The sequence below is a fragment of the Eptatretus burgeri genome, chromosome 4, assembly GCF_056783735.1.
Source record: "Eptatretus burgeri isolate ZD-2024b chromosome 4, Ebu_testis_v1, whole genome shotgun sequence".
Classification (NCBI taxonomy): Eukaryota; Metazoa; Chordata; class Myxini; order Myxiniformes; family Myxinidae; genus Eptatretus; species Eptatretus burgeri.
Genome location: NC_140964.1, coordinates 107647620 through 107660119, shown reverse-complemented (window position 1 = coordinate 107660119; position 12500 = coordinate 107647620). Strand labels below are relative to the sequence as shown.

General features: G+C 40.0%; 1 protein-coding gene across 2 annotated transcripts in view; it reads left to right on the top strand.

Moving 5' to 3' along the window:
- LOC147028861 (insulin-like growth factor-binding protein 5) overlaps window positions 1-12500 on the top strand; it is an 85152-nt gene that overhangs the window by 54703 nt on the left and 17949 nt on the right. For both annotated transcript variants that reach the window (XM_085879627.1, XM_085879628.1), the window contains exon 3: window positions 4970-5101. In XM_085879627.1, the coding sequence (XP_085735753.1) occupies window positions 4970-5101 (132 nt within the window). The remainder of the gene's footprint in view (window positions 1-4969; window positions 5102-12500) is intronic.

Sequence of the window (12500 nt, the reverse complement as noted above, 5' to 3'; positions counted from 1 at the left end):
TGGATTTTCCTCTTTTTAAAGCCCCCTGACACTTTTTCTGATTTTGCACCACTTTAGTGATTGTCAAATGAAGCTATGGCCTTTCTGCAACCGGGCCCTGGCTAGTAAATGTTCAAAGTTATGCATACCATGCGAATGTTCCTCCAGCTGCTACTGTCCACATATGCAGCTGCAGATGCTGTGCAGGGGAGCCCTGACTGAAAGCATTTGCATCTCCAGTTGCAACCTTTCTTACAGGAACACTTGGTCAGTTCCTGACAGCTGGCTGCAATAGGGGGTAGTGTTGTCCAACATATCTGCCAAGTCTCTCCTTTCTGTGTCCATCCCCATTCAGCGGGACTGCTCGTGTCTGGACTGGAGATGGTTGTCTGGCCGCAGATGATCCCAGCATGATAGGCCGCACACTTTGCATGTTCTCCGAGGGCTGCCTGTGTTGGTGGAATTGAGTTGTACAGCCTCTGCTTGTGGGCAAAGAGATCCAGTCTTGCTCCGTCCATAGCAGTAGCTGCGGTTGATCTGTCATAGATGAGGACCACGAATCTCTCCAGCGTCTGCAGGTCAAGATCACGAATCAATGTTGGATGCTGGCTGAGATTGGTGAATGTTTCAGAAACAACATCAAAGACGTTCCAAGTCTGCCATGCAGTTTTCTTCCCTTTACCGCAAAAGGCAGACACAACGTCACATCCAGTGAACGCATGGAAGTATGGTATCCCTCTAGCTTTCTCAGGCCCTATTGCAGAAACTACCTCATGGATTGGAATCCATCGCACCTTGACTCCTTGGCCAAAGACAATCCACATGTTCTCAAGACCTAGTTCCTATAAGGATGGCAGTACAGATATTGCTATGACTAGTACGTCCGTGTCATTAGCCTTGATAATAATGGACTTGCTACCATCCGTCGTTGCATCCCTGGCGTGTACAAATATTCGAGCGTCAGATTCTTCATGACAACATGGAGACACAGCATCCAGTGACTTCCTTGTGTTGCTAATGGCATCTTCTCCTTTTGTGACAATGACTGTGCTTGTCGTCTGTGCGTCACACATCTTTTCCGCAAGGAAGTGAAACAGCTCAGTCTTGTTGCTGTCATCTCGAAGAAAGCTTTTCCAGTTACTTGGGGTCTTACTGGTTCCTGTCACTCTTCTTCCGATTCCTTGCCACCTTTTCGACCTTGCCTCGGACTTCAGACGACTTCTTGTACACATCAAACACTACGTCCACCCTCTCGTACCTGGCACCATAGGATTCCACCTTTGGGATGATGTCTTCTTTAGCATAGTCATCAAATATCTTTGAAGTGCATGGAGGTAGGGCATTGATAAGTCCTGAGCCATCAATGATGACTGCATCTCCCCTTGGTTCTCTATCTGGGATGTTCACTTGCGCTTCAAGAATTTTAGCCAGCTGTGACTTCTGACATATATGAAGCTTGCCGCTGTCACTGACAGATGCAGGGTGTGACTGATTCTCATGCTTGAAGAATTCTTGCAAGTCACACTGCCTGTTATGGCATGAGATGAACAGTCGTGTGAACAGCTGACATTCGTCTTTCAGGACTTTCTCCTTTGAACTTCCCCCAGCTTGCTCTTGTTTGAAGAAAGAAACAATGTTTTTCTTGATTGGATGATAGAAAGGACATTCACCTTCATTCTATAGCCCCTCCATGAATAAATGGAACTGCTCTTTGCCCCGCTGGTGATGTGTAGCTACAATTTCGGCTAGAGTTTGGTCTGCAATGTTCTTCATGTCTAATACCAGTAGGTCGGCTGATTCTTCTTGGAATAGGTTGCCCATCTCCTGCATTACTGCAGAGAGTGCTTTCACATTTTCAAAGAAATATTTCTGGGTGTGTTAGAGTTGGGAGTTGGGCCATGGATGAGAGTTGGGCCAGTGATGAGGACAAGTGCCAGTAGTCCATCCAAGGGATGTGGCTGGCTGCTGAAACAAAGGTACTACCTCTAACACTATACCCTTACACCTCATGCATAAGTAGCTACTACTACATACATGTTAAGTCATGCAAACGTAGGAAAATTAAAAACAAATGTGAAAAAATCAGAAAAAGTGTGCGTCAGGGGGCTTTAAAAACAGGAAAATCCACTCCAGCAGGCTTGAAAACATAGGTTTCCACACCTAGATCATGAAAATCGGACAACTACAAATACTTCCAAGCAAAAAGTCAACTTCGGGAGGCTAACTTGGCGGCCATCTTGAATTTTCAAATGGCCATCTTGCATTTTCAAATGGCCAATCGGGCAGATTTGATCAGAAAGCCCTGCAGAACAGAAATGCCAAATTTGATGCTTGTATCATAATTTGCACGATTTTTCTACTATCTACTACACTAATAAGGACCCTGGCTGTTGTGTGCGCTGGGTTCCAGATTCGTAATTATGTGTGTGTGTATATATATATATATATATATATATATATATATATATATATATATATATATATATATATATATATATATATATATATATATATATATATATATAATTATCTGCTATAATTCCAGCAATCTCTGCGTGTCTGTGTCTGTCTGTCTGTCTGTCTGTCTGCGACCGCCGTTTCTCGACGACCTCCGGTCCGATCTGATTGAAACTTGCCAGGAATATCGCTGGGGACCCGAGGATGTGCCTTTTCACGGTTTGATATTAATCGGACAAGCAGTTCTCAAGTTACGGCCATTTATGTCAGCCAATGACAGGACACGGTTCTATGACATCACTATTGACGTCACAATTAAAAAAAAAAATTTTTTTACACGTACCGGCACGCACGTACGGCCACGCACGTACGGCCACGCTCCTACAGGCACGCACTAGTCTATCTATAATTCCAGCAATCTCTGTGTGTGTCTGTATGCATGTCTTCGACCGCCGTTTCTCGATAATCACTGGTCCGATCTAATTGAAACTTGCCAGGAATATTACTGGGGACCCAAGGATGTGCGTCTTCAAGGTTGGATATTAATCGGACAAGCGGTTCCCAAGTTACAGCCATTTATCTGTCAACCAATGACAGGACACGGTGCTATGACATCACGAATGACGTCACAAATACTCTTTTTTGCACGATTGACGTCACAATTCTTCTTCTTCTTCGTTTGATATTACGTCACAATTGACACTGGGGACCTGAGTAGGTGCCTTTTCAAAGTTTGATATCGTTCTTCATCCGTTTCAGCTGTTTCCCAGGTGTTTCCCAAGTTATGGCCATTTATGATAAGGTTGGTCCGATCTAATTGAAACAATGCCCCAATCCAGTTGTCGTTTACGAGAGCGAAGGAACGAAGCTGCACATACGGGCACGCACCTACGGGCATGCACCTACGGGCCCACACTAGTAAATATAAATCCTCGTATTAAATACAGCCGATATATATACATATATATATATAAAATATATAAAATATATAAAATATATAAAATATATATAAAATATATAAAATATATATAAAATATATAAAATATATATAAAATATATATATATATATATATATATATATATATATATATATATATATATATATATATATATATATATATATATATATATATATATATATACTGTAAAAACAATACAGGTCAAAAAAAATAATTAAACATCCCAAATTCCCTCTCTCTAAATAACATGTTCAGTAAGCACAACCATTTATGACATCAACATGGAAAAGCTTGAGTGTCATGAAATATATAATTAATCGATTCTAGGTTCTGAATCACATGAGCAGCAATTTTTTTTAACCCACATAAGTCACTTCCACATGTCACTGTGGGTATTTTTGCGACTGTATTCCAAACCTGCTTATATCAGGTTGAAGACAATAATTTGGATGGCCAACGAAGATATACAATGCCAATAGAAAGTCTACACTCCCTTTCAAAATGTTCACCTTTTCTTACCTTATAGCCTGGAATGAAATTGCATTAAATGAGACTTTTTTTTTTCCACCTTTATTTACACATTGTAATCCACAACTTCCAAGTGAAAAACAAATTCGACAAATTTCAGATAGTTAATTAAAAATACAAAACTAGAATATCATGGTTGGATAAATGTCCACCCCCCTTATCATAGCAACTGTAAATTATATCAGGTGTAATCAATCATCTTCAAGATCACACACCCGGTGAATTGCCTTCCACCTATATTAAATTATAGTGATTCTGATTATTTCAGAATAAAATCAGCTGTTCCTGTAGGTTTTCTCTGCTGGGTAGTGCATTTCACAGCAAAGACTCAACAATGAGCACCAAGGAGCTTTCAAAAGACCTCTGGGATAAAAGTTGTGGAAAGGCACAGAACAGGGGATTAGTATAAAAATATTTCAAAAGTCTTAAATATCCCTTCGAGCACAATCCAGACAATCATTAAGAAGTAGAAGGCGTATACCCAGCTTAGATCAGGTTGTCCCAAACTGGATGAACAAGCAAGGAGGAGACTGATCAGAGAGGCCACCAAGGGGCCAATGAAAACTTTGAAAGAGCTACATGCTTTTATGGCAGAGACTGGTCACTGTGTGCATGTGACAACAATATCCCAAGCACTCCACAAGTCTGACCTATATGGCAGAAGGCAGGATGTTTGTATGAAATGTTTTAGAGACAAACATGAGCTTAACTCAGATAAGTCACATTGGAGAAAATTAATGAAATTATTCAGACAAAGCAACATTTCACACTCATCACAAAGGCTCACCAAGACTGAAACCACAATTTCCAAATTCTAATGCTTTGCTAGAGAATAAGATTTGAGAAAAATGTTTTAAATTTTTCATTTATTTATCTTGCAATGTAGTGTATATCAATGCAGTCTCATGCAATGTTATTATTTGAACTGGAATTATACAATGGTGCAAAAGTTTATGGCAAGAAAACAAGTTTAACATGATCTCTGTTTGCTCAAAACTGTTGACTCTGCAACCTAATTTTCACCCTTCATACCTTCCATCCTCAAGGTTTCACCAATAGGACCTTGTCGACAGGACCTGGAGAAAATTTTAGAGCTGCTTCAGAAGGCCCCCTTACTGAACCCCAAAACTGTTCACCTTCCTAACTGCGACAAAAGAGGCTTCTACAAGAGCAAACAGGTATTAAAAAAACAAAAACAAACAGCATCACTGATGATGGAATCTGAAGTTTAGAAATTTTACGTTAAAAAAGCGAATTATTTCAGAAAGTTTTGTCATAAACAGAATAGTTCATCGATAAAGTGGCTCAACAGAAAGGGCTGTTTGATGTTTAAACATGGTACAATACATCCAATTACTGTAAAGATTGGTGGAAATGCAATTGGCTGAAATTTTGGGGAACAAGACGTGCAAACTTTTCGGTGTGACATTATATTGAGCAGGTTCAACAACGTCTTGTCCAAAACTAAAAATATTTTACTACGAAGTTGGCAGTAAGTTAAATTAATGTCAAAGAAGTGTTTTGTGGATGCCATGATATTCTAAAGAAATCAACAACTCGTCTTGCCTCTTTGTACAGTATATCTTTCACCCCATGCAATTTCAACATCCACCAACTAATGCCAGCAGATGGGACTTCCCCCTCCCCCCCCACCACCCCATCTGGCGTCATCAATGCAGACCGTCCCTTGGATGGACTCGCCCTGCATGTGAAATACAGGGATGACAGTTAATAGCTTCCAAACACAGGCTTGAAGGCTTAGAGGCGAGAGTGCATACCTCTAGGCTATCCTGAGAGCCACAATGGGGCAATGTATTTACAATATATAAATGGCAAGAATAATGTGACAAATGTGATTATTATGCAGTTCAGATGACAATAAATCGTGATCATCTCTATTCCTTTTTACAATTGTTGACAAGGCTTGGGAACTATTCAGGAGGTACGAGTTTGTTGGTCACAGAATAGTGGTAACAATTATATATATGCGATCACAAAGCAATTGCCAAGGTTAAGCCGGGGGGAGGCTTTCCCTTGGTGATCACCCGTGACTTACCATTGGTCAACTTATCCAATGATGGCCATATGTTTTTTGGACCGCCATATTAAATTCACCTTCAACATTTAAGGATAGAGTTTAAATTAAGAAAATGTGTCCCCATCTACAATCTATCCATAAAACTCTACAGCATGAAAATCAGAGGAAAATTATTCAAGTTATGATCAAAAAGTGGTTTTTACCAATTAGGTCACAATCCGAAGAAAGTAGGTCAAGGACACTAACCAAATAACAGGTGCACAACTTCAGTGCAGGTCCCCAATTATGATGCAAGAACATTTTGGAATGCCAGTAATTGACATCGGCAAAATTGAGCGATGACAAAAAAATGCGTTATTTCTTTCAGACCACCATTTGAACTTGGCCTTTAATTCAGACGGGTACGATGTAAAATGAGTGTAAATGTGCTTACTCTCGGCAAAAGGAAGGCAATTTCGTTCCCATCAGACAAACCTTAACAAATGTTCTCTATTTTGTATACATAGTCGAGGTGGAGCTCGTATTAGTTTGTACACTAAACAGATCAGGACACAACAGCACAAAAGGAACAGTTGAGAGAGGGGAGAAACACTAACAGCAGAGTTGAAGGCCAAGATCGAAGCAGACTTGGACAAACAATGCGTGTTGGGAGGAATGAGGGACAATAGAGGATGCACAGGTTGGACAAGATGGATACAGAAGGAAACTCTCAGGATGGAAAATGGAATTTGGAAGTGAGGATTGGGGTAGGGTGGGAAGTTAACGAGGGAAGAAAAGATCATGGTTTTGGATTGGGGACGATCTGACATGGTGGTGAAAAGCTGGCTTGAAGACCTGGAGGGAAAAACGACATTGAAGAGAATGTGGAAGTTGGTTACACAGGTGCAAAAAAAAACAAGAACAGGAAAAATGAGTGGAGGTGAGCAGTGATCCTGGAATCATGTAGTTTCACCAGAAGGGGGTTGATGGTGGATGTGTGAACTCTGCAGAAACCTGGGGAGGACAAAGTACAGAAAGGACAGAGAGTGAAAGACCAGAAAGAAGGTGGCAGAAGACAGAGAGACCACCAACCTGTTTGTGATGGCAAGGTGATAGACCCGTAGACTCAGCTTCATCATGGGAGATTCCAATAATCTTGAAGGCCTTGGTTTCCATGGCATCAAACTGAGCAAGATGTGAGGCAGGGGAGCCAGCCGCAAGGGGAGAGTAGTACTCCATCAAGCTGCAGATAAAGGCCTTATGGGTGGATCGGAGTTCAAGAGTGCTAAGGAAGGACTTTTGTGCGATGAAGGAAGCTCAGTCGGCGACGAGATGGAGGCCAACTTTTAGTATAATAGATAGTAGAAAAATCGTGCAAATTATGATACAAGCATCAAATTTGGCATTTATGTTCTGCAGGGCTTTCTGATCAAATCTGCCCAATTGGTCATTTGAAAATCCAAATTTTTAAAAATTCAAAAAAATAAAAAAAAACTTCAAAAAAATTTGAAGTCACAGCTGGCTGAAATTCTTGAAGCGCAAGTGAACATCCCAGACAGAGAACCAAGGGGAGATGCAGTCATCATTGATGGCTCAGCACTTATCAATGCCCTACCTCCATGCACTTCAAAGATATTTGATGACTATGCTAAAGAAGACATCATCCCAAAGGTGGAATCCTATGGTGCCATGTACGAGAGGGTGGGCGTAGTGTTTGATGTGTTCAAGAAGTCAAGTCTGAAGTCCGAGGCAAGGTCAAAAAGGGGGCAAGGAATCAGAAGAAGAGTGACAGGAACCAGTAAGATCCCAAGTAACTGGAGAAGCTTTCTTCGAGATGACAGCAACAAGACTGAGCTGTTTCACTTCCTTGCGGAAAAGATGTGTGAAGCACAGATGACAAGCACAGTTATTGTCACAAAAGGAGAAGATGCCATTAGCAACACAAGGAAGTCAATGGATGCTGTGTCTCCATGTTGTCATGAAGAAGCTGACACTCAAATATTTGTACATGCCAGGGATGCAACGACGGATGGTAGCAAGTCCATTATCATTAAGGCTAATGACACGGACGTACTCATCATAGCAATATCTGTACTGCCATCCTTGCAGGAACTAGGTCTTGAGAACATGTGGATTGCCTTTGGCCAAGGAGACAAGGAGCGATGGATTCCAGTCCATGAGGTAGTTTCTGCAATAGGGCCTGAGAAAGCTAGAGGGATCCCATACTTCCATGCGTTCACTGGATGTGACGTTGTGTCTGCCTTCCGCGGTAAAGGGAAGAAAACTGCATGGCAGACTTGGAACGTCTTTGATGATGTTTCTGAAACATTCACCAATCTCAGCCAGCATCCAACATTGATTCGTGATCTTGACTTTTTTGAATTTTTTTTTCTTCAAATTTTTCAAAATTTGGATTTTCAAATGGCCAATCAGGCAGATTTGATTAGAATCCCCTGGAGAACAAATGTGCCAAATTTGATGCTTGTATCATCATTTGCACGATTCCTCTCAAAAATTGCTGTTATCTGCCCCACAATTTGAAATGTGGTTTGCATAAGAAAGATCATGGCTGAAAGTGAGAAAAATATTAAAATGTCTGAAATGAAATGGAAGACCAAGAAGGAACCCGAAGAAGTAAAGAGCAAAGATGAAGTCATCAGGAGGAACCTGGATAGGATTTGGGTTTCAGCCGCTACTTAACAACCCTCAAACCCATCCAAGCACAGCCAAGTGAGACTTACAGAAATATTTCTGCAAGAACTCACTTCTTATAAAGATAGATAATGAAAGAGAGGAATAGAGGGTAAAAGAGACAAAAGAAGAAAAAACAAGAATTAGAATGAATAAAGAGAATTGTGAAAAAAAAATTGAGTCATGACCTTAAATTTAGGTTAAGGTCAAAAAAACTGTCAACCTTGCATTCTTTATATTCCCATTATTGATGTAAAATTTCATTCCGAAAGCCCTTCGAACTGGCAGAAAAAAAACTCAGAATAACCTAAATGGTGATTTAGTCATCATCGAGGTGTAAGAAATTGACCATTAACCTGGAGGGATGATGTAAATTTATCAGAAATGTGCCTTGCTCTTGGCTATCTGGAGAGGCCAATTTCATTCTGATCGGACAAACCGTAGTGGAGTCATGGTGAAAAATGTTAAAATGACTACAATTAGGTCATGACCTTAAAAATTAAATCAATCTCAAAAAATTAGTCCAACCCCACATACTTTCTATTCACATTATTGATGCAAAAATTTCATTCCGAAAGTCCGAGCCGGATCCAAGATACAGCTCGGAAAGTGCGAGTACAGGAAGAAAAGAAAAAACCCCTAAATGGTGGTTTAGTCCTCCTATTGGTAACATTAAAATTGAGGACACGAATTGTTGGAACAAACCCTACAACAACGATGTCTTCCCCTATCCTAGAGTGTATGAGCAGATTTAACATTTAAAATCTAAAACAATCGACTCCAGTTGTTTAAAAATGCAACCTTCAAAATGAAAAAAAAAAAAGTACTGACATTGGGTTGGAATTGTTTCATATTTGTATAACTCATTTATGGATCAATATAAATGTGGAAAACGTTTCATGGTCATGTTCCATTAACAAGTTGTTTTGATCGAGCTATTCTATACCTTCGAAGACTGTCTCCCTTTCACCTTCAACTGCTCCCCTTGTGCTGGGGGGTAACTTGTGAATTATTGTCCTTCTATATTCCATTTCACCCAACGTTTTGACTCTTAACCTTTTGCTTTCTGGTTGTTTTGCTCTTTCATAAGCTTCGATACATTTTTTTGTTTGTTTTAAGCCAAGTTTCTTGCCCCTTGAGCCATTTTTCAGACCAGAACTAAAAATGAAATTATGTAAGGGGTGGGTTTGCCTTCTGTGCTTTGCATGCTTCTGTAAAACATTGTTCAAGCTGGCTTACTCATTACCCTGAATGTGTGAAACGTAAAGTGGGGTTAAGCAATTGGTTCCCTTTGTCTGTCAGTCTATCAACAGAAGTCAGTTTATGATTGAGGAACGACTTTATTTCAATTGAATGCTATATTTGGAACACTGCAGAGCATTAATTGGAACACAAACCTGCAGTTTAGCAGTACTTTGGCTCTGAATTTGGCAAATTGTATGGAATCTCCTCCTGAATGCACATGCGCAGAGAAGAGTGGGGGAATTTTTTTTAGTCTACCTGTCTGGCAGTTAAACAAAATTGAAAATCATTCCAAACAGTAAACTTACTGTTCTTAGGGATGTCATGAAGGACACAAACAACAGGCATGAAGAACTAATGTAACATGTTCAACTAGAATGGCACTCATTGAGCGCATAGACTCACCTCACACACTCATTCTGAACAAAAATACCATCGTTAACTGAATACGCTACTATTATGGCCTGCTGCTATGATGGCCCAGATCATCCATACCCCAAGTAAAAATGCTACAGTTTAGATCTATAGTATATGAGAGTTGTACTCTCATATACTTCAGTAATCTGCACAGAATTACTGCAGGAAAGGAATGTTATTTTTGCTTGGGACACCCTATTATGTCACATACATTGCCATTATGTGTAGCTTTATTTTTTATTGATTAATTGTTAGGAAATTTAACAACCACTTTTTTGCACATTACTGCTAAATTGTGTCCATGAAGGTGAATATGAAAAACAATTCAAACCATAAGCCCCATGGCTAGTCAATCATATGGATGAAGTGTCGCATCGATCTATTAAGCGGTTCCGGAGAAGAAGATTTTTTTTTAACGTTTTTATTTCCAATCCAATATGGCCATCAGACCACATGACTGATGACATAAATTTAATTGTTCACTCACATCGGGTCACATATCAGATATATGACGTTTCAGATTTTTCAGATAAGGATTTTGATTCAACCAATTATGGCTGGAATACCACTTCACCAATGACTTATGACATTATTATCACCTTGTATACCCCATGGGGAGTTTATGAGATATGCCAAGTTTCAAAAAAAATTTTTCGATGAGCTGTTTTGGAGAAAAAGATGTCCAATTTTTTTCCTTTAATCCAATATGGCTGCCACACACTGTGACCTATGATGTCATAGTTATCAATAAAATATTCTCCATGGGGAGTCCCCCCTATGTTTAAGATCTCACATTGATCAGACAAGCTGTTGGGGAGAAAAACATTTTTAAACTTCCACAGAATCAAAAAAGTTAATTTTTTTTTTGATGCGATATATTTTTAGTAATAAACAAAGAACTGAACGTGATTTTTAATTCTAAGAAGTTTTTTGAGGTGTTAACATTTTAAAAAGCGAACCTCGTGAGTATCACCCTGAAAATTTTCAGAAAAATCGCCCGAGTCACCACGTCATCTGTGTGATGTAATCGACAGAACGAGTGTCCCAACACACAATGAATAATGGCCGCACAACTCGCTTCAAACTCATCAGAAACTGAATTTGACGAATAATTTTCTGATCAAGAACCCTTAGATTTCGACATTAGTGAAAACCATGATTTAGAAGGTGTTGTCAGACTGTACATGTATGAACCCGATGTGGAAATTGGGGATGACATCGTTCATGAAATACCTGGCATTCACAACAACTGGGACGTTGAAAAAAGACTCGGTAATAACAACTGTTAACTGGTAAATCCTAGAGGTAGAACTTGGTAAATGTGGAGTTTAGTGTTATTCTGATGTAACACTTCTCTGTAATTCTTGTAGTAACTGCAACACAATGGCACTCGTTAGAGCGCATACCTCCGCCAGGCTGAGCCGTTTACTTGATGTATCCCATTGATCATCTTATTTAAATTACATCATTGCTATTCCATCATTTCCATTCCATCATTACTTTTTCCACAGAAACCTAATCTCATTTGCAAATGAAAGCAATTGAACATATTTGGAAAGATTACGTCACTCCGAGCGGTTCGTCCGATGACGTCATTACAGGGATTCCAACTGATGCCTGGTCTTATTGACGGGAAATAAATATAGTTCGTAGTAACTGAAAAAAAACAACGGGACAAATAGCATCCCCGGATTAAGGTATGAAATCAGGAGAGGGGATGCGTCTTCATCGAGCAATACGTAATATTTTAGGGGGTGTCTGTTGAAGCGTTACGGAGCGTTACGGGGGTGGCGGATGTCAGATTTGGACAAAAAATGCATTATGTAATTTGTCAGTGGCCCTGACATGTTTCTGTGAAGTCGGTGATTGCATGATAGGGGAGCAGAATGTGTTACATATTCCGCTGTTTTCACTTGGGAATGCCTGTTTGCTTTTTTGAGCAGGAGGAGGGTGAGAGTAAAGATGGGACAGCTTTGGGAGGGGGATAGGGGGATTAAGGACTTTGGTGGGGGGGGGGAGACATGGAGGATTTTAAGGTTTGAGTGTAGGGATGGGACCGGTGTCTTAGGGTTGGGAGGGGAAGGTGAGGACTTAGAGTTTGAAAGGGTGGGAGGGGGTAGGAAAGCAAAGATGGGACAGAGTTGGGAGGAGAAGGGTGAGTTTTTTTGTGAGTTGTTGTCAGAATTGTGTGTAAGTTTACTCACAGTAAA